At 34.6% G+C, this 20,812-nt stretch overlaps 1 protein-coding gene across 1 annotated transcript in view; it reads left to right on the top strand.

Moving 5' to 3' along the window:
* Ccdc50 (coiled-coil domain containing 50) overlaps positions 1 to 20,812 on the top strand; it is a 65,540-nt gene that overhangs the window by 21,977 nt on the left and 22,751 nt on the right. The window contains exons 2-5 of the mRNA XM_077795370.1: positions 8,627 to 8,689; positions 9,499 to 9,625; positions 10,476 to 10,566; positions 18,437 to 18,554. Of these exons, the coding sequence (XP_077651496.1) occupies positions 8,627 to 8,689; positions 9,499 to 9,625; positions 10,476 to 10,566; positions 18,437 to 18,554 (399 nt within the window). The remainder of the gene's footprint in view (positions 1 to 8,626; positions 8,690 to 9,498; positions 9,626 to 10,475; positions 10,567 to 18,436; positions 18,555 to 20,812) is intronic.

The raw sequence follows: 20,812 nt of genomic DNA, 5'->3' as shown, positions 1-20,812 counted from the left end.
GAACAAAGTAATGAAACACCTGTGCAGTTTATTTGCTTAGCATCTGCCAATATTATGTGCCATTCCCTATCTCTGTCATAATGTACTTTGATTTTGTTAATTTTAGTGAGCTGGAAATTTTGGACACAAGAGAAGGATCAAAATTTCAGTTGCTCTTTGTCTATAGTAAATTAATTGTTCAAACATTACTTAGATATTATTTTTTGTTCTCAACCTTCTGCCTGAAAATGGGAAATTTTGTTTGTTAAAGTGATCAGCAACTTGGGGCTGTTTATTATTTTGACTCATACTTGGAGCAGATGGTTAGGAGAGTGTTTATAATTTTATTGCTCAGCTACTTTAAGAAACTCCCTATTGGGCTGGAGGAGTAGCTCAATGGTATAGCTCTTGCCTAACACGCTAGAGGCCCTGGGATCAATTCCCAGTATAGAGGGCATAGATGAGAAAAACCCAAACAAAGCAGCTCCCTATCAGTTCTTTTAGCCACTGGTGGTTGTGGGCACGTAACAGTGGTCCACTTTACATTGTGAACATAGCCCTTGCTGCTTATTTTAAAAAGGACATATTTTTCTTTTTCTCCATCTCCCCCTCCATAACTTAGAGGCAGGGAATAAGATTACCTTGAGTTATCTGTTCTTCACTGGAAGGGATGTCACCAGAAGAACTGGGAAGTGTGATATCTCTCAAATTAACAAGTGAATTTCAACACACCATCAGGGTGTACTGGACCCACATGCCAGGACACACCTGGGGATGTAGCCTTTGAGTAGCTTCTTTAAAAGCCCTGTTTTCCCTGATGGACAGAACCACAGCCTCTGAAACAGAAGTCCCCTGTGTTTCTCCTTTGATTGCAAAGCAATAAACCTTTTTTCTTTTTCTCAATACCATGTCCTCACTATTAAATTGGCATGAATTGGTATCAGGGCCAAGGATCCTAGCTTTTGGTAACGGGGGGAGCTTGCTTTTGATGCTGATATTGTTGATTGTGCTTTTGATATCATTTGGTCCCTAAGTATGTAAACTTTGCTGGGGTTGAGAAGGTAGAGAATTTGTCATGGATGGATTTATTCTTAGTTTTCCTAAGTCCCATTTCTCTTGTACTCAGGCAATTTTATTAGTAAGGGTAGAGACCCTTTGATAGATTAAGGAGACATTTTCTTTGTAGAGCAGCAAACAAAGGCATAAGAACTTACACACATTATTTCTCAGTTATATTTTAAAAATATCTCTTAGATATATTAGTTTAAATTTATTACTATTCTCTTTTCCCAAAGGTTAGGAAACACAGTGTCTGTGGAGGACCAGAGTGATGGAAGCAGGTTGTTAGGTTCCAAAGGGAGATTTTTTTTTTTTGAAACTTTCCACTGCAAACACTATTAAGGTTATAAGGTTTTCCCTGTAGGTCACCTATGAAACACTGTGCAACTGAAGTTTTTCCAGGGGTGAGAATGGACTATTATTGCTAGAGGTCTTTTTTTTTTTTTTTTTTTTTTTAAGACAGTGAGGAAAGTCAACTTTTCTTTGGTGTCTAGAACCCATTTTTTGAATACGTGTAACCATCTTTACTGCAATTTAATTCCATTGTCAACTTCAAAGACCTAAGGCACACTTGTCTTACCACAAAGGTGAATTTAATTTACAATAATTTGTTTATTGGCTGGATGATCTTGCTCCAGTCACTAACATTTTGCTTTGGTTTCTTCATAAATAAAATGAAGATGTTCATAGCATTTTTTTTTTCAGTTGGTTAGGAGGAATAAGTGTGAAAGTACCCTGTGTTGTAAACCACACAGTGCTATATTTCATCTGTGGCTGCCTATCATACTTTCTTAAGACAAAAAATGTTTCTGGAGTATCTTCCTTGTTCTTGGTATTTCAGATCTACAGAATTAACAGTAGAGAGCATAATCCCTGCTCTCAAAACAATGAGTGTATAGTTCATCTGCTACTAATAGCATTTACATAAAAATAAAGACAATTCATAAAATTCTACCCTTCCATATAAGGGAAAACAGATACATTTGAAAGTTTCAAGTGAATTTCTTATTAATCTAGGCATGTTTATGATGGGTAGTGGAAGCTAGTAAAGATTGAGTCATATGAATTATAGTTTCAGAAAGTGTTGGGGTATGGATAGAAGAATGTCAGAAAGGAAATGACTTTTTCACTTTTCTTATTTGTATGGAGTTAACTGAGAGTTTGGAATGTGCATATTACTTGGATAATGTGGAGAGTATCATGTAGTCATTTCTTAGGGCAGAAAAATTTTGGGTTTGTTTTGGTTTGAATGGAATGATTAATTTATGTATACTCATTCTGTGTACTTGACCTAAGTTGAACATTGTTGTTAATAGGTGTATAACTCAATTCTTATTTAGAACTTTTAAACTTTCAAGCTGAATTAGTTTAGCAAATTGTCCCAACTAAAATTTTTTCCTGTTAGTGTTGTTAGGTTAAGTGCTGATTCTTGGCTAAAATTTAAGAATATGTGTATTTAGTGGAAGAGTAAACCTAATTCCTGCTTAAGAGAGAGAGAGAGAGAGTGTGTGTGTGTGTGTGTGTGTGTGTGTGTGTGTGTGTGTTTATGTATGCATGTGTATATATGTAGTTGTGATAGGGGTACAAGGGAATGTTTTTATTTGTTCATATAAGAGATAAGGGGATTCAAAGACTGTTTTACTATATAACTTTTAAATCTAGATCACCTCTCTGGAATAGGTTTTAAAGAGAATATTTTGTTTCTGAGGAGGAGAGAAACTTTTTTAAAGTGAACTTTATAAAATAATAGTCTTAAATATATTTCATATAAATGTAGTCATGTACTTCTTCCTTGGTGTATAGAAAGCTGAGGAGATCATAATCTGGTACTGTTATTGACTAAGAAAACATTTTTTTGAAATACTATTTTAGGACTTTAAACTTGTTTTCATTGGATCAGAATTTTAGGAGACATACAAATCAATGATGTTTACTTTTCTGTTTTCCTGTAACATATTGGTTATTAGAGTATAGAAAACATTTTCATTTTCCAGGTAATTTCCAAAGGAAGGGCAGGCAAAGGGTGTTAATGTGTAGAAGGAGTAATAGCAGTCTGTACCCATGTAAATAGGAAGCACCATAAATATTTGTAGGGAGAATTTTGGAGTGGCTGTGTCTCACCTAAAGAGATAAAGTTGACAATCAGATGCTTTGGGAAAAGAATAAAGACACAGTAGGAATTCAAGTATAATAGGAAGATTTTTGGTTTGCTTTAGGTGAAATGTGGTGGTAAATATCAGATTTTTTTTTCGTGCTATATAACTGTGTACCAGGAATTCCTGTGGTATAAAGAATCAATTTTCTCAGTGCAGTGCACAGGGCCTTTTTGTCTTATCTCTTGATGTGATTCCCTTTAAGGAATCTTTTGTATGTTTCAACACAAATAACTTCAGGGCATCCTATGTGTTTTTGTACTCTTGTCTTTTTTCCATAATTGATTCTTCTTCCATAAATGGTTAACACTTTTGTCCATAAAAATTTTAACCTCCCTTTGAGATCCATTTGCACATTAATTAAGGTTTCCTGATACACTGTACCCAAGTGACTCTCAGTCATCCTCTCTCCTTATACCCACTCTCAATTCATAAGTAGCATAACTGCTCCAATGTTTATGCCTTCAAATAATTTGCTTCAGGTCTTTATTGTAACAACTGTCACATTATATTATACTATTTTACTTTTCTGTCATCTCCACCTCTGATGATTTGGAATGAGTTATTCATCCTGAAAAGAGCTCAGCACATGTTTATTGAGTGAGTAGTTATTAAGTGCATACTGTACTTATTTATGTATTTTGGGAGAATCTATAAATGATTGAGAATTATCTTTCTCTTCAAGAAAAATGGATGGGGGGGCTAGGGATGTGGCTCAAGCGGTAGCGCGCCCGTCTGGCATGCGTGCGGCCCGGGTTCGATCCTCAGCACCACATACCAACAAAGATGTTGTGTCCGCTGAGAACTAAAAAATAAATATTAAAAAAATTCTCTCTCTCTCTCTCTCCTCTCTCACTCTCTCTTAAAAAAAAAAAAAAAGAAAAATGGATGGGGATGTATATATGAATGTATTTGTGGCAGTCAAGCCCCCCCTTTGCATTTTTGATATTTACTTGGCTTAACATAAACACATTTGCTATATAGTTGCATATATGTATTGGATTTTAAAAAATCACTAAACTTTTAATGAAAATGGGAGAGTTTTAGTTTTATGTAATTTATTATGAATTATTTTATTTAAATGATATTTGACAAAATTTACAAGTCTGTGATGCTCTCATAATGGCAGAGATTTATTTTGTTTGTGACATGTTTAATTTTTTTTGTGTCTCTGGAGCTCATTCTTTGACTTTATTGACCGGGTCTTCTTTGCTCTTTTAAAAATTTATGAGCATTTCCCGAAGTCATACTGTACCATTACTAATTGTGTAGGAGGTGCAGAGATCACCTCCACAAAGTTCCTACCTTGTAAGAAATTCAAACTGGATGGAGAAACACCTGTGAGCTCCAGTTGAAGGACAAAATATGTTTCCTTCTGTTGTGTTTTCCTTAGCAAGGATGCAGAGTTGTATAGTTTTTAGTATTCAAAAGAGACTCAGGCATAACACCCTAACTTTAGAAAAATGTTGGGACACAGGAAAGAGGTTTCAGGACCATTGAGGCCTCAGTGGGAAAAAGGAGAATATTGTGAGATTTACTATGTTGAGGAAACTCATTTTAGCAGCATGTTGGAGGAATATAATGATGGGGTTGGCTTGTAGAAAGATCAGCCTGAGTTCTGGGTGAGAGTAATGAACCTGGGAAGGATGGGAAAAGTTTGAGACATGGGAGCAAGAAAGCCCCAGTTCCAGTGCTTTATTTTAAATGTACTTGCAAGGAAAGGTGGTGAAGTAAGTTTATGCTGTTTATCTTTATAAACTATTTATACTATTTACATCCAAGTACTATAGGTGAGAAAAGGAGCAAAGTTCCATCCTGGTCTAAATCTGGCCTGGTTGTGATGAGTTTTTTTGTAATGTCGTTCTGGTTACTGATTTACAAAGTTGACTGGATGTGTGACTGTTTTCCAGCGTGTATTAGAGTAGTAATACAAGGAGTACAGAGGAAGATCTTGAAGCAGAGGGGAGGAAATGGTAGATTGCAAAAATGGCAAATAATAGTTTGTTGTAAAAGAAATTATTGGAAACTCCTAGTGAAATCTGAAGTGCTATATAAGTCAGTGTTTCTCATGATACAGCTCTCTCTGAATGTATGGGGATACATATTTCATAACAGTTATTGAAGATCTTCTAGATCCCCTTCCAACACAAGCCGTATTCATATCTTGTGAGTACAAGATCAGCTGCTTCAAAATATGTTCTCAAGATTTAGGGTCAAATCACAATAACTGAATATACTTCCATCCTCCTGTTTGGACATTAAAACGTCATTAAGAAGAGTAATGGTAAGGGAATCAATTATTCTTCAACTGTTATGACATGCCAAACCATGACTTCATGTTTGTTGTTTACAATATATGCTGTACATGAAATAAAGAAGTAGATTTAAAAAATAACATTTAATTATGGAATTTAAAATGTATATCAGACATTACAAAAAGCACAGGAAATACAAAAACTCAGGAACCTAAGCTGTGTTGGCAGGGGGTGGAGGCTGGGGTGGTATGTAGTTGGCCCTGAGTTGATCCCTAGCATTTCAAAAAATAAAAAGAACACAACTACAATAGCAAAAATCCCCAAGAACCTACCATCCAAATTAAACTAAGTAGATGTTAGTATTTTTTTTTATTAATTCCTGTTTCCTTTATGTTTTTAAAGCAGAGGAACAGCATATACAGCTAAGACACTAGTACCTCCTTTCTTCTCTTTCTAGCAATAACCACTATTTTGAATTCAGTTTGTGCCACTGTCATATATTAATTTTTTTTACTATAGGTGTAGCTATCCATGAAATAAATATATGTATATTTAATGGACTAAAATACATGTAAGTTATGTATTTATATTATAAAAGTTTTATAATTTTTATTTTAGCGTGACATTAAAAACACATCAAGAGTACTTTTGGCATAACTTGCTTACCTAAAAACATAAATGAAGTAGCTTCTAAACTTTTTTGTCTATAATCTACAGAATGATACATGTTTTACATTGTGACCTAGTACATATCACTTACATTTGTATATATTTATGTGGATAGCATGTATATAAAACTGAAAAATAGTTTCTCCAAACCATAGTCTCTTGTGTATGTGGTATACTTTGTCATTTTGTAGCCTACTTATTTATTTTCTTGAAATACATAATATCTTTATTTTATTTGTTTCTATTTTTATGTGGTACTGGGATCAAACTTGAGTGCCTCAAGTATGCTAGGCAAGTGCTGCCACTGAGCCACAACCCCAGCCCCAAGCCTATTTATTTTTAAAATACTTGTCTCAGACTTAGTAAATTGTTCTTATGATCTAATAATACTGTGGCATACATGATTTGGAAAATATTACTCTGTCAGGAAGAGTGGGTAGACACCTGTAATCCTGGCTATTTGGGAGGCTGAGACAGAAGAATTTGCAAGTTTAAGGCCAGCCTGGGCAATTTAGTGAAGCCCTATCTTAATAAGTGAAAAGGGTCGGGGATGGAGCTTGGTGGTAGAGTGCTTGCTGAGCATACATGAGGCCCTGGATTTGATCCCCAACACAGTGGGGAGAGGGGAAGGAAAAGAAGAAAAAAAGGAATGTTACTCTAAGATTAACATAAGAAAATTGATGAACTATAGAAGCATTAGCTTTTCTATTATAATAAAGGTGCTTCAAAATAAAATAATATATTAAGATAGCATTTTTTAACACATGATTTGGTTATCTTCATTTGGGTTAATCTATTTCAAATATTTATTGTCTATAAATTAAATCCATGTCTGACTTATCCTGTCTCAGCCTCCCAAATAACCAGGATTACAGGTGTCTACCCACTATTCCTGACAGAGTAATGTTTTCCAAATCATGTATGCCACACTATTTAAAAATTGGATATTGATTTAAGTGTTTTAGAGAGTGAATGTTAGTTAATATAGAATTTCTTCTCTAAAGTCTGTTCTGACCATGATTTACCTAGAATCAAGGAGAGCTGTCAGGAAAGGAAAGGGCTCTTGGCTGGCTTAGACATTGACCGTTGCCCTGTCACAGTGCACCATATATGGGTCACCTTGATAAGACTCTTCTTCCTTCTGGCCCTTGGATTCCTCACCTATCAAATGAGGGTATTCACTATCTCATCTTGACAGCACGTTCATTTTGTGAAATATAGAATGATTTGGACCAGGGCCTCAAGTACTAGATTTTTCTGAGAATATATCTGATGAAAAAATAGAGCTTTCTATTGGAATTACTGGTTTTGCAGTTACATTTGAGCAAGTGGTAAGCAGGTCCTATTCAGGTTAGTATGGTTCTTGAGCAGGAATGATTCCTTCACTATAAAAATTTCAAATTAATTGCCACATCACCAAGCTCTCCCTACTTTTTGTTGCATTATTTCTCAGTGAGGAACAGAACTGTTGTGATGTACATGTAAACATACTTCAGTACCTAGATGGCAGGGGAATATTCATTCTGTTTCAGCTAAGTGTCCTGAATAGCAAGTCCAGAGATGCAGAAAGAGATCCTAAAACTTCTGAGAGACTCTCAGGGATGGGTTCTTGAGTCTCCTCCATTGCAGTAATTTGAGACTTCAGGGAATTTTCCTTTTTAAACAAACAAACAAACAAAAACGTGTGTTACATGATGTTTGGAATAGAATGAAAATTTACCACCCAACCTCATGTCCTTGAAATAGAATTTTTCATGACTTCATGTTTTGTTTGTATGTTTATTTAAAGAAGCAGGTGTAAACTGGACCTTAGAGACCATCACGTTCCATATTTTTTCTAAGAAAACAGGCCAACAGATGCATACATTCCTTATTCCTCTAGGGTTCTCGTTTTCTTTGGGTTTGTAGATCATATAAGGCAGTTTTATGTGTAGAGAGATCTCGAGACCAGACTCCAATTCCCATTAAAGAATGTGATTATTCTTGAAGTATAAATCTATTTCTACATGTAGGACTATGAATATTTTATTTTTCCTTACAGACATTGTAATAGACATAACTTTTCTAGTAGAGAATCGCTTGAACTGCAGATGACTAAAGCAAAGGCTTTCTTGTGACTCTTTTGACCATGCAAGAACTCAGATTTTTCTCACTAGCAATTTATAAAGCATTATTGAATCTTCTCTTATTTCAGCAATACTTATCCTCCCCTATGGAGGTAAATTAGAATGTCTAGACCTAGAACTCTGATGGCTGTGATTAATATTATCACTTCAGACAAGGGACCAGGACTAAGTATTTTGTGACACCTTGTTCTTGGCACTGAGCAGACACTATATGGATTTTTGTGAATGAAGACTTTCTACTGTATTAACACTATTTTATGCTTTGTAAGTTAAAAAAATTGGTCATCTCAAATCCTGGAATTGTTTTAAGTAAACAAAGTTGTTTTTATGTTAAAGTACTATTAATGAGCCTTCCTGTCTGCTCTTCCTCCCTCATGCTCTGCAGTGTGCCGGGATTTTGCTGTCCTGGAGGACCACACCCTGGCTCACAGTTTGCAGGAACAAGAGAGTGAGTAATAGCCCTCATTCCTGTGCCTTCAGATTACCATTTTATGTAGTAGCTTGAGGCTGGTTAAGGTGTGGTAGGGATAGAACATAGTCACTGGGCTACCCTGTACGTTCATTCTGAAGGATTTGTCTAGGCAAATGTCACCTGGATAGATTAAATTTTTGAGTGTTTTGAAGTGAGTCTGCTTTCAGGGATTAGAAGATTACTGAGCATATAGGAAGAACTTGAAATTCCCTCCCTTGTAAAAGGGAGCAGTGGTAGTAACCACATCTGAGCTATGTCAGAGGTTGGCATAAGAATCAATTCTCGCCCCTTAGCCTGAACATCTTTTCCAGGCAATAATGGCATCTAGATTAGGACATAGTGTAGATTTTTCTGAATATTTATGTAGTGTTCTGATGGGAAAATAAATCAAAGTTATGTATGTATTTGTGGGTTCATGATTTGTGAATTATTAATTCTTATACCTATATAAAAAGAATTTTAAAATGCAGCTAAAAATAGAGTATCAACATGTAGTAATAGAAAGAGCATTGGCCCTGCCTTAGAGTATTTGTGTAGAAATCCTGGCACTGCCACTTTGCCATGTGACCAAAGGGAAGTTAAGTCTTTTTGATCTTATTTTCATTCAGGGAAAAGCTGGGAATAACAATTTCTCTGCTGCGTATTGCACAGTGTTATTGAGAACAAAATGAATTAGTAGATGTGAAGCTATTTCTAATGATAAAGCTCTTTTTAAATTTAGTAGAATATTTATTGCTAACAAGTGAAAGCATTACAATTTCTTTCTCCAATTGTTCTGTCGAAAGTTGAGCATCATTTGGCATCGAACGTTCAGCGGAACCGTTTGGTCCAGCATGATCTCCAGATTGCTAAACAGCTCCAAGAGGAAGATCTGAAAGCCCAGGCTCAGCTCCAAAAGCGCTACAAAGATCTGTGAGGATTTGGGGAGTGGGAAAAAATGGTCAGGACTGTCTGTGCAGCAACTTGGGTGGCAGAGAAGACTGCTCCTGCCCCTCTGATTTCCTTCTACTGTTAGATTACAAGTCCTGTGGTGACTTTCCAATAGCTTTTTTGACAACTTTTTTTTTGTTATTGGAACATTTGACTAGGAACATGTGGATCATGGTGAACTCTGACACTTAAGCTATTAAGACATTGGGCCAGTTGGTTGACCTTGCTGAGATATATACATTAAATTTTTTCTTTTCTTTCATTTTTTTTGGTAAGCATAATTTTTTTAGTCTTTGCTATTGAAACTGGGGGAAAAAAATCCAGATAATTAAATAGTTAAAAAAACATCATTTCAAAGCCATACCATCAACTCTCTATAACCACAGTATAATTGACATTTTAGTGAGCTTGCTGTCAGACATTTTCTGTACATCTGTGTTTGATTATTTGTAGATACTAATGTCCTAGTCTATATAACATTTGCAGAATCTTGAGGAAAAAAGCCTATCTTCCTGTAGAGTGGCCCCAGTAGGATGTGTAGTATGGTAGTGTAGAAGAAGCATGGAGCTTTCCATTGTTGGGTCTGTGGATCAGATTCCCTATGTGCCACACATTTTTTTGTGTGTTCTTAAGGAAATGATGTTACTTCTTTGGACCTCAGTCTTTTCATCTTTAAAATGTGACAGTGTCAACCTCTTTGTGTCATTATCATGAGGATTAAATGAGGTAAAAATATGAAGTGGCTCATAGTATTCAATAAATTGTGTTTATTATTTTGTAGGAAAATGTAGTCCTTATTTTTTGTATTCATATTATTTCACCTTTTTTTTAGTGAACAACAAGACTGTGAAATTGCTCAGGAAATTCAGGAGAAGCTGGCTATTGAGGCAGAGAGACGGCGCATTCAGGAGAAGAAGGATGAGGTATAACTTTGTTAATACTCTTCCATCCCATGCAGGAAGGAGTGCTCAGATCAGGAGCAAATTTTTTTATATTCTTATTTTTAATACTGGGGATTGAGTCCAAGGGTGTCCTACTACTGAACAGCTATGCTCTAACCTTTTTTATTTATTTATTTTTTATAGTTTTTAGACATGTTAATGGATAATTTGTCATAAGGTGTAAATTAATATCCTGGAAGTACTGAAACAAAGTACCACAACGTTAATGGCTTAACACAACAGAAATTTATTCCTTCATAGTTTCGGTTAGAAATCTAAAATCAAGATGTTGGCAGGGTTATGTTTCCTTTTGAGAAGGGATCATTCCTTGTCTCTTCCCAGCTCCTGTTGACTCCTGTTTTTGGCTTATAGCTGCATCATTTCATCAGCCTCTGCTTTCATTATCATATGGCATGCTGCCTTCTCTTTCTCTTTTATTTTTGGTACCGGTGATTGAACTCAGGGGCACTCGACCACTGAGCCACATTCCCTATTTTGTATTTCATTTAGAGACAGGGTCTCACTGAGTTGCTTGCAACCTCGCTGTTGCTAAGGCTGCCTTTGAACTTGTGATCCTCTTGTCTCAGCCTTCCAAGCTTCTGGGATTACAGGTGTGTGCCACTGCACCCAGCTTGTCCTCTTTTCTTATGAGGGTACTAATCATTGAATTGAAGACCAACCTAGTATAACCTCAGCTTAACTAATTTATGTCCACAAACTCCTTGTTTCTAATTATGGCTGCATTCGGAAGTTCTGGGTAGAGAGAAAGTATTGGGAATACTATTCAGCTCACTAAAGGTTTCTCTGCCTGGGTTATTCATGCAGATTTAGAAAAAGCAGATTTTGGAGCCTGAAATAGAGTCAGGGATTATTAGTTTTTGTGAGAGGCCAGGAACTATCAATTATTTTCACTCTTTTTCTTTTCTTGATGTTTTTACTTTCCTTTGATTTGTTGACTTAAATAACTAATCTGTTTGATTCTATATATGTTTTTAGTTGCATTTTAAAAAAATCTTCAAATGACTGAAATGAGCAATAGTGTTTGGTTTGTGAAAAGACTTGAATTTTTAGTTAACTCTTACTTGCTCTGGTGTTATATACTTGAACCACTACATACAAACAATGCACTTCAATTAAATCAATTTTGTATCTCCCTTTTTTTTACATCTATTATGCTGTTCTTAGCTACTGTCTTGATTTATCATTTTTAATAGAAGGTATGATTTGTTATGTAGCCAGAAATAACTTTGAGGGTTTAGGGGGTGCTATTAATAAATAACATAACCTGGGACTATGGGCAAACTGGCACATTTTACCCTATTAAATAAATATGATCATCGTCTTCAGTAAACTAGCCTATATATACTGCTATTTTCACTGAGCCACTCTTGTTCCTCTACCCCCTCTTATTCAAGATCAGATTACTATGAGACACTTGGTTTGAATATATTTAGTTGTTCTAGAAACAAACCATGATTATGTGATAATAAAAACTAAAGTAAGAGAGCTTATTTTGGGTCCTTGTTATCAACACAGGAGGCTCTTTTTTACTACAGGATGTGTTCTTCTGTATAGTAAAAACTGCTTTGAGAATGAAACTGGGGAGTGAAAGGAGTGATTATATTTTGTAGACAGTAAAGCTTCTATTTAAAAAATAACAGAGGAACTAATTGACTTCTAATAAATGCTGCTGGGGTCTGTGAGTTTTTCCCTCTCCTTTCAGAGAAAAACAAGACAAAAAGAGAAACTAAAACAGTTTATTTTAGGCATGTAGAATTTAAATAGTAAGCAAATTAAGTGGTCTCATGAAATACTATGTAAAATAAGCATATGTAGTGATTTTACTCTATTTTTCAGATTAAGAAATGAAGTCTTAAAGAAGTTTCTAATCCCAGGTTATAATAAGATGCCAGAGAACTGTTTCTATGATTAAGGTTTCCTGATTGACTGCTTCTGACTTGGGTATACTGTGTTACAACAGAAAGTCTATGGACTTTGGAATTAGGCTGACTTGGATGTGAATTTTAATTCTTAACTTTAGCTGGGTGACTTTCAGCATCTAACTTAACTGTGGAGAACTTCAGGTTCTAAAATGAGTAAGACTTTTTAGTTGCATCTTAAAGGGCTATTATGAGGTTTCAGTGAGATTATGTATATCATGCCTCTGGTACATATGAAGTTAATAATTGTTCTTTCTTCTTTGCTTTCCTTCGAGGTAATTCTTCATAATTCTGCTCCTTATGACTATCTGGATTTCTCATACAGAGATATATGTGCAAAATTAGAGGAAAATTAAACAGGTTTTAGTGTGTCCCAATATGGTGTGGTTTATGGGGTCTTCAAGCATTTACTTGCCTTTGTAGACCTCCCACTAGCTTTCCTTCCATCACTAGTTTTACATACTGAAATGTTCCCCCTTCCCCAGTAGAGTGGAAAAGTTAAATGAGGAATACAGTTGTGGAGATTTGGTAGCTAGAAGAGATTAGCCCCTAAGAAACTGCATTCACTTTTTGAACTTTCACCTCATGCTTTAGAAGATGGCTACTGTCAGAATGTCCTTTTGTCTTAGTTGACTAGTACATTATCAATATTAAATGATCGAAATGTACATTAATGAAGTTTGTCATTGAAGGATATATAATAGTGCTGTTTATTTTAGTCCATTGGAAATAGGATGCCTCAAAGGCAGAGGAGATTAACAGTAGTGCTAATTCTTCTGGCCAGTTTTTGGGAAAGTATTGCCTGCTACTTATGAGCAGTCCTAAATATTATACATATATATATATATATATGTATAATATATATGATATATCATATATTGCTTCCTGGTAGAGTCTATTTAATTAATAACTTAATCAGCAGTAGGGCTATGGAAAATTCCTCTCTGGATTTTCACCTAAATCTATTAGAGATTTTTGAGGTTAACTCTCTTAGCTAGTTTATAACTCCCCAAAATAAATAGATGTAAAAAACCAAGCCCCTTTCTGTATAGGGCAGAGATTTATTTCTGAACAGCATTGATCATGAGATATAATGGAGTTTTATGGCTTTGTGTGGGTAAATTAGCATTTCCAACTTTGTTATGATATAATTTAATTGCATTAACTCAACACAGATTTAAAGAAAGTAGCATTTCCATTCAAGGAGACAGATGTAGAAAAGTTGGGACTTTTTTTTTTCTGTCTTTTTACTTTATGAACACTTTCCTTTCCTTTTTTCCCCCTCTTCCTCCTGTCTCTCTTTATCTTTTTCTTTCTTCTTTCTTTTTTTTAATCTTTTTTTTATGTTATGCCTTAAATGGTAGTTAAATTTCTCTCTAGGTGCCCTGTTGAAGGAACTTGCAGCCTTTGGGTGTGCAGTACTATGAGTTTGTGATTAATAAAATAGATTACTGCCACTGAGATCTCTCTTCAGTCACACCATAAGCATTTGCCAGTTTTTAGTAAAGCCAAGGAATGCATTTTTGGTTAATTTGACTTAGCTATTCTTAAATAAAGCTCTTATGTGTGTGTGAGATTTGGACTTCACTCCAAATATACGTGAATGTGCAACTATTTTAGGAAAAGTTTTTTTTATTTTTTATTTTTGGCTTAAGTAAACATTAGCATGGCCAAACATGTCATGAAACATTGTGGCACTGGTTCAAGAGTTTGAAACCATTTATAATGTGAACTGTTCAGGGATAAACTTAGTAACCAATGTATATATATAAAAAATGAATCTAGTGGTAGTCCTGGTACTTATTCAAAACACTCTTTAAGTGACTAGAAATTTCAAAAGAATCTAAAAGAATATTTATATAAGTTAGTAATATTTAGAAATGAGCTCAAATAGCAGCACATTTTAGTTATTAAAAAAAGTTCTGTATTTTGAAACCTTAAAGATGAATTTATATTTACATGAACAGAAAGGGAGATGAGAGGGTAGCTTCTAGTTGAGAAAGTTCATTCTTTCTTCTTAACCTAGTTATGTTGATGTTTTTACACCCATAGAATTGATATTATTCTGTTTTCCTAGATAACTCCTTGAGTTATCTGCTTTATCATATATTATTATATCTGCTTTGAGATTTATACTGAGTTGGATGATAATATGTTAATTGCCAGCTAATAGGTTTTTTCCCTTTCAGTCAATTGATAATCACATTTTTGGATCTCCTTTTGATTGTTTTAAAAATACATCTCCTCTTTTTGAAACTCACTACAATTGTGGATAGAGAAGAAAACTTTAAGGTAGAAATAACCCTGATGTAAATCATATAAACCATGATAATACTCTAAGAAACTCAACACCATGATTTGATAATCTGTTATCTACTTGGGAAAGATGTACCCAGCTCCCCTGGGCTCTACTTTGCATGTCTTATTTTATACTAATAGATTTGCTTTTGACCCTTCAGAAATACATGAAAACTATTAAATATTAACTCTATATTCTGATTCCCTACTGGTCCACAGCATCATGTTTGTTTCCTTGAAGAATATCAGTAAATCTATGTTTTCATTAAAATGACTCTCTAGTATCATTCTAGAGATTCTTAATTGTGCCCTTTCTTATGATGCTTAGATAACAGAAAAGGGAGAGGTGAGATGTAAGTTCCCATTCCAGTTTTGGAGAGTTTTCTGTAGAACAGGGATATTTCCACATATTGGCCCCAAATAAGTTTACCTAATAAGTTAAAAAAAATTAAAAATGACTTTGAAAGGGTTTAAAAATTTCTGTAGATTTGTTTCCCCAAGTTATGTTGTGTAGAACAGAAATTCCACAAGGTTCATATTAATAAATATATATCATTCAATATCTAATAAGGGGCTGTCTCATAAAATGAGTTTGGAAAATTCTAGGTTAAACAAACATAATAGTTTCTTTAATCAAAGATTGAAGCATATTAATAGGCATTTTGAAGAGATGTGGTATATGCTCTCATTTGAATGCTTTTTTTATTAGACTTTTGAGTTCTGTGTTCTTCAGAGTAGTTTAGGGAATGATATTCTAGACTACACTATCCTTTAACAGGAAGGAAGCTAAGGATTACAGAGATTGTATCAAAGGTGACTAAGCTGGTTAGCTACATTGATGCATGGTGACTAATAATTGTCATCTTTAGCTTGTTTCAAAGGAAATTACTTCATTATGAAATCTCCCAGCAGAATTCATTGCACATTAATGTTGGAAAGCAGGGAAGTGGGGTTCTTATGATAAGCCTCACCTATAATATAGTGGCAGTTTTCTATTGAATCTTTTCCCTTCTTCAAGCCTAGCAAACCATTTCTTCACACCCAGGAGAAACTTACTCAAAAAAGCTATAGACAAAAAAAGCTTAGGTAATAAGTGCATATTATAATTGTTTTTCTACTTGATCAAAACCATGCCCTTAACTAGCTAATAATACATTGTAAAGAAGGGACATGATTCTTGTCCTAGTTCCTCACACTGGGAGAGTGTTCATTATTGTATATTCATTAGTACTAAATTCAATAGCAGGAAAGCAATTATAAGGTCCCTGAAGTGTAGTTTATTAATTTCTGCTGGCAGTTAGGCCTGATAATTTTTCTTTGTATTTTTTTTCCTCAGTTATAACAGGAAATTTTGGTTTTGTATAAAACACATCACTTAGACAAAACTGTTGGATGCTTAGTAAAAATGACAACTCAGGGAGGTGTTTGCATTTTTTTTCCCTTGGTCAACTGTGTAAGAATGTGAGAACATCTAATTTAACAGATTATAGTTTGGAGAATCAAACTGTTTCTCCCACCCCCCTTTCCCTTCCTAACTGATTGATATATTACTTTCTTAGACATCAAAGTAACGAAACTGACTTAGGCATTGGTGCCTGGTAAACATGCACAGATGTATTTAAATGATGCATTAAGTAGTCAAATGCTTGTGAATTGAATAATTCAAAGTCTTCATTACACACATAAATAGTAGAAGCTTCAAAGAAATTTATATTAGTAGTTATTGTTTCTCACCTAATATCTTGTTAAAGCATCTCTGCTTGAATTAGAAGGGAAAGAAAACCATCTTAACTTTCAGACTTACGGCATACTTTTTCCGTTAAAGTGTTAGAAATTTGAGTTTTAGGCATGAGAAGTATACTTGTGTTAAGTAGGATTATATCCTTTATCTCTCATTCTGAGTTGGAATATTTTATGAATGCCCACTCAAGTGTCTGACACTGTGTAGTATAGACTTTTAAAAATAGATTATTTACCCCCCCCAAAATACATATACACATATATACATATACATACATATATATTTTTTCACTTAAGAGCAATGTGTTAATATATTTTAAGTTTGCATTTAGGCATTTACTTAACATAAAGTCAGTTTGTAAGGCTAGTTTGATAAATAGTGAAGAAAAAAAGCTGAAGGTATAGTGAACATCTTTATTTATTTATTTAGAAAAAGAAATGGATCCTTCACATACACCCTCCTTTTTTTAAAAAAAAAAAATTCTGTTATAGATGTTCCCAATATCTTTATTTAGGTTTATGTGGTGCTGAGGATCAAATCAAGGGCCTTGCATGTGCTAGGCGAGTACTTTACTACTGAGCCACCACCCCAGCCCCAAATCAGTTTTATTTTACCTAGCTTTAGCATCCAGCACTTTGGCTGAGATGTAAAAAATAGTCTAGTTCACTCATATGAATGGATGTTTTTTTAATTGCTTTATAGTCTTAGTGTATTCATCTGGACAGATTCAGAAGATTTCAAAAGAATAGTAATTTTTGCTTCAAATTTTCATCACTGACATCTAAGCAGTACTTGTATTCCTTATTTATTATAAATATAGAGAATTATCTCTGATGGTTATTACCATTTACATGCTTGAATATTGCTGCCATATTTGTTGTGAACCTTTATGTGTCTAACAAGGAAAGTGTATGAGAGCATAAAAATTTATATGCTATTTTATAGGACTTTCATAGAAATAGCCATCAGATTTAGAACATTGTCATTCTCCACCCCACAGCCTTTAGTGACCCTTTATCTCCTATATTTTGGGCTTCAGACTTCCTATAATTCTCTGTGAGGAGTGCTTGTGATTCAGCCTTTGACTGTCTTTCTCACCTTTTTCTTCAATATCTCATGGCCTGTGTTCTGATTAGTCTGCTGGTCATCTTCTAGATTGATGTCCATTTTAACATTCACAACTTTGCTGATGTTCTCGCTCTTCTCTCCTTTCTATGTTGAAATTCAGATCTTCATTCAAAGCCTAACACAATGCAGAGTTTTGTAGTAATTTCTAAATAATATTCCATCTTTTGTATTCCCATAGATATTTAACTTTTTTTGAGGCATTTATAGTTGATAATTTTACTAAAGTTATTTGCATGTTCTTTTGTTTTCATGTAGGGGTGGTAATGTTTTGAGAAGCAGGGTTGGAATGATACTCATCACTCTCTTTCTCACAGTGCCTTTATAATTTATAAAGTTTTATAGATTACTGTGACTTTCCCCACAGACTTAATGAATTGTCAGCTTAGATGAAGGGCCCACAAATGTGTATTTTAAAAATTCTGTTGTACAACCAGCTTTAGGCAGTACTGTTTGAATATCTTGAAATTAGGTTAGACTAACTTTCAATTAGAAAATAAAATCCTGTTTTACTCATCTATATTATATGCCACTGCCATTGAGCAGTGGCATATAATATAGATGAGTAAAACAGGATTTTATTTGGTATTTATTTTTATTATGGTATTTGGATAGCATGAGTCTAATGCCAGGAAGTGTGGGAGCCATGGACAAAGACCATAAAAGCTTGGTAGGATATTGAACTTCATTATATAGAGATAGTTCATTCCCTGGTAGTGTTTATTTTCATTCCCTCTTGTCTTTGCAGGATATAGCTCGCCTTTTGCAAGAAAAGGAGTTGCAAGAAGAGAAAAAGCGAAAGAAACACATTCCAGAGTTTTCTGGAGCCAGTGCTTATGGAGATAGTTACTTTTATGAAGATGGAGGTAACCATCCCTGTATTATGACCTACTCTATTCTTAGACATAACTGCAAGACACTCTTTGGATTCTATCCATAAAGTGACCTTAGGGACCTGGGGATATTTCTCTTATCCCAGATATTGAGTACATTTAGATTTGTGGTGGGATTCTATTTATAAAGTAATGAATTCATCTGTTCCATAGTTGGATAATAACAGCCATTTTTATGACTTTTAAAACTTGGATATGGCTTTGTAAGATTTGGCATGTATTCTCCCGTGCTGCAGTCTCTTGGAGTGATGTATTATCTTCTAAGTACATAAAATAGAGTGCGGAAAATGATGGATGAGTCTTTGCATTTAAATTTTCTCAAAGAAGTCTGGACATTGCTGTTTTAATTTGCAAAATGGTGTGAATAAAGAAGGCACACCATGCATCAGTTTCTGGGTAACAAAACATTTTTTTCTCCATGCTTTCTTACCTTTCAAACCTAGGCCAGTGATTTATCCTGCTGATGACAGACAATACTAAATTTTGAGATGCATTGTTTATTTTTATTTATATTTTTTTGCTTTCTTTGATTACCATATATGTATAAGGGAATAGAGTTCTACTACAGTCTTGCTTCTCTGGTGTTTGCTTTGCAGTGTGGTGGTGGTGATGGTGTGGTGGTGGTAGCTATGGTTGTGGTGACTCTTTATCTTAAATATGTGTTGGGAAATGAGTATTTGCAAGTAAGTTCAGCCCTTTTCAAAGATTTGTCTAAGGAATGACATCTCACGTGGTTTCAAGAGTCACTATTGAACATAAGCTTGAAGACCATACCTTGGGTCATGAGTAAAATAAAACCTAAAGACAACTTCTTGATAGTAAAAATTTTAAGGTCAGTGATCCAAAGGACCTTGCAAAACCAGTTATCAACTTTGATGTGTTTGTCTTTGATGAGTAGAATGGAAGCAACACATATGTAGATGATATGATTATTATAGTTTGAGTATAATCTTGAGCAGTCATTTTTGGGGGGGTGGTGCAGATAACAAGGATTAAACTCAGGGGCACTTAACCACTGGGCCATATCTCCAGCCCTATTTTGTATTTTATTTAGAGACAGGATTTATTGAGTTGTTTAGTGTCTTGCCATTGCTGAGGCTGGTTTTGAACTCTTGATCCTCCTATCTCAGCCTCCTGGGCTGCTGGGATTACAGGTTTGCACACTGGGCAAGCAGTCACATGTTTTGTACTCAGTTTACTATGATCAGTAGGATCAGCTCTGTGGCCTATTTTTATAAGCAGGTTGATTCTGTTTGTTGCTTGATTCTTTTTTCATAAGTGAAATGCTCAGATCTTTTTTTGATAACCATCTTTTTTATGCTAGTTTTTTTTCTGATGAAATGATATATTACATCATTTAAAAAGAAAGAAAAGTTATTACTGCATTTGCAGTACTGGAGACCAGAAGGTAAAGTTATTCTTCAGCTGTAATTCAAATCTCAGAAATATTGTCTTGTATTTTTTTTTTGTTTTTAATTTTTAATTCTGCTCTGGAGGCATGCTCACTATAAATAAAACTATTTTAAAATTTAAATCCAAACACATTAGGATGGCAAATAATTAAGAATACTAAAATATTTTTGTTTTGTTTTGTTTTTGAGAAGGGTTCTTATGTTGCCCAGGATGGCTTGGAACTCAGGATCCACTTCCCTGGTAGCTGGAATTACAGGCATGTGCCAACATGCCTGGCTGATCTAAAGTAGTAATTTTAACATCTATGCTAACTTGAGTTGAAACTCAGACCTATTTGTTTTGACTAGACTACTCTCATTCTGATTCATCTCTAGGTAGGAGACTGTGTTAAGAATTGAATGGTTTCTCAGACACATAAAATACACCTTATAAAAACAATCTATATTTTAATTATTTTTGTAAATTTGTAGAGATTGGCATATATGCTTCTTTTTTAAAAAATTGTTCTAATTAGTTATACATGATAGCAGAATATATTTTGACTCATCGTACACATATGGAGCACAATATATGCTTGTTTTGAGGGAGTTGAGTGTGTATTGAAGAATAGGAAGTGGTGACCTGAGCAAGTATGTGTAGATACTAGAATTTCTCTTGCCTCAGCTGTGGTGGTGTTGAGAGATTACATGTTGGTAAACATGTGATCCTCATTTATATGCCTTTAGTTAGGCCAAGTTGAATTCCACAGGGACCATATTATAATTTGGCTTATATTTACAAAGCAGTTTTTTGTTGTTTGCAGTGATCCTTTCCCAACA

Source organism: Urocitellus parryii, chromosome 2, assembly GCF_045843805.1.
Source record: "Urocitellus parryii isolate mUroPar1 chromosome 2, mUroPar1.hap1, whole genome shotgun sequence".
Taxonomy (NCBI): Eukaryota; Metazoa; Chordata; class Mammalia; order Rodentia; family Sciuridae; genus Urocitellus; species Urocitellus parryii.
This window is presented reverse-complemented; position numbering and strand designations above follow the sequence as displayed.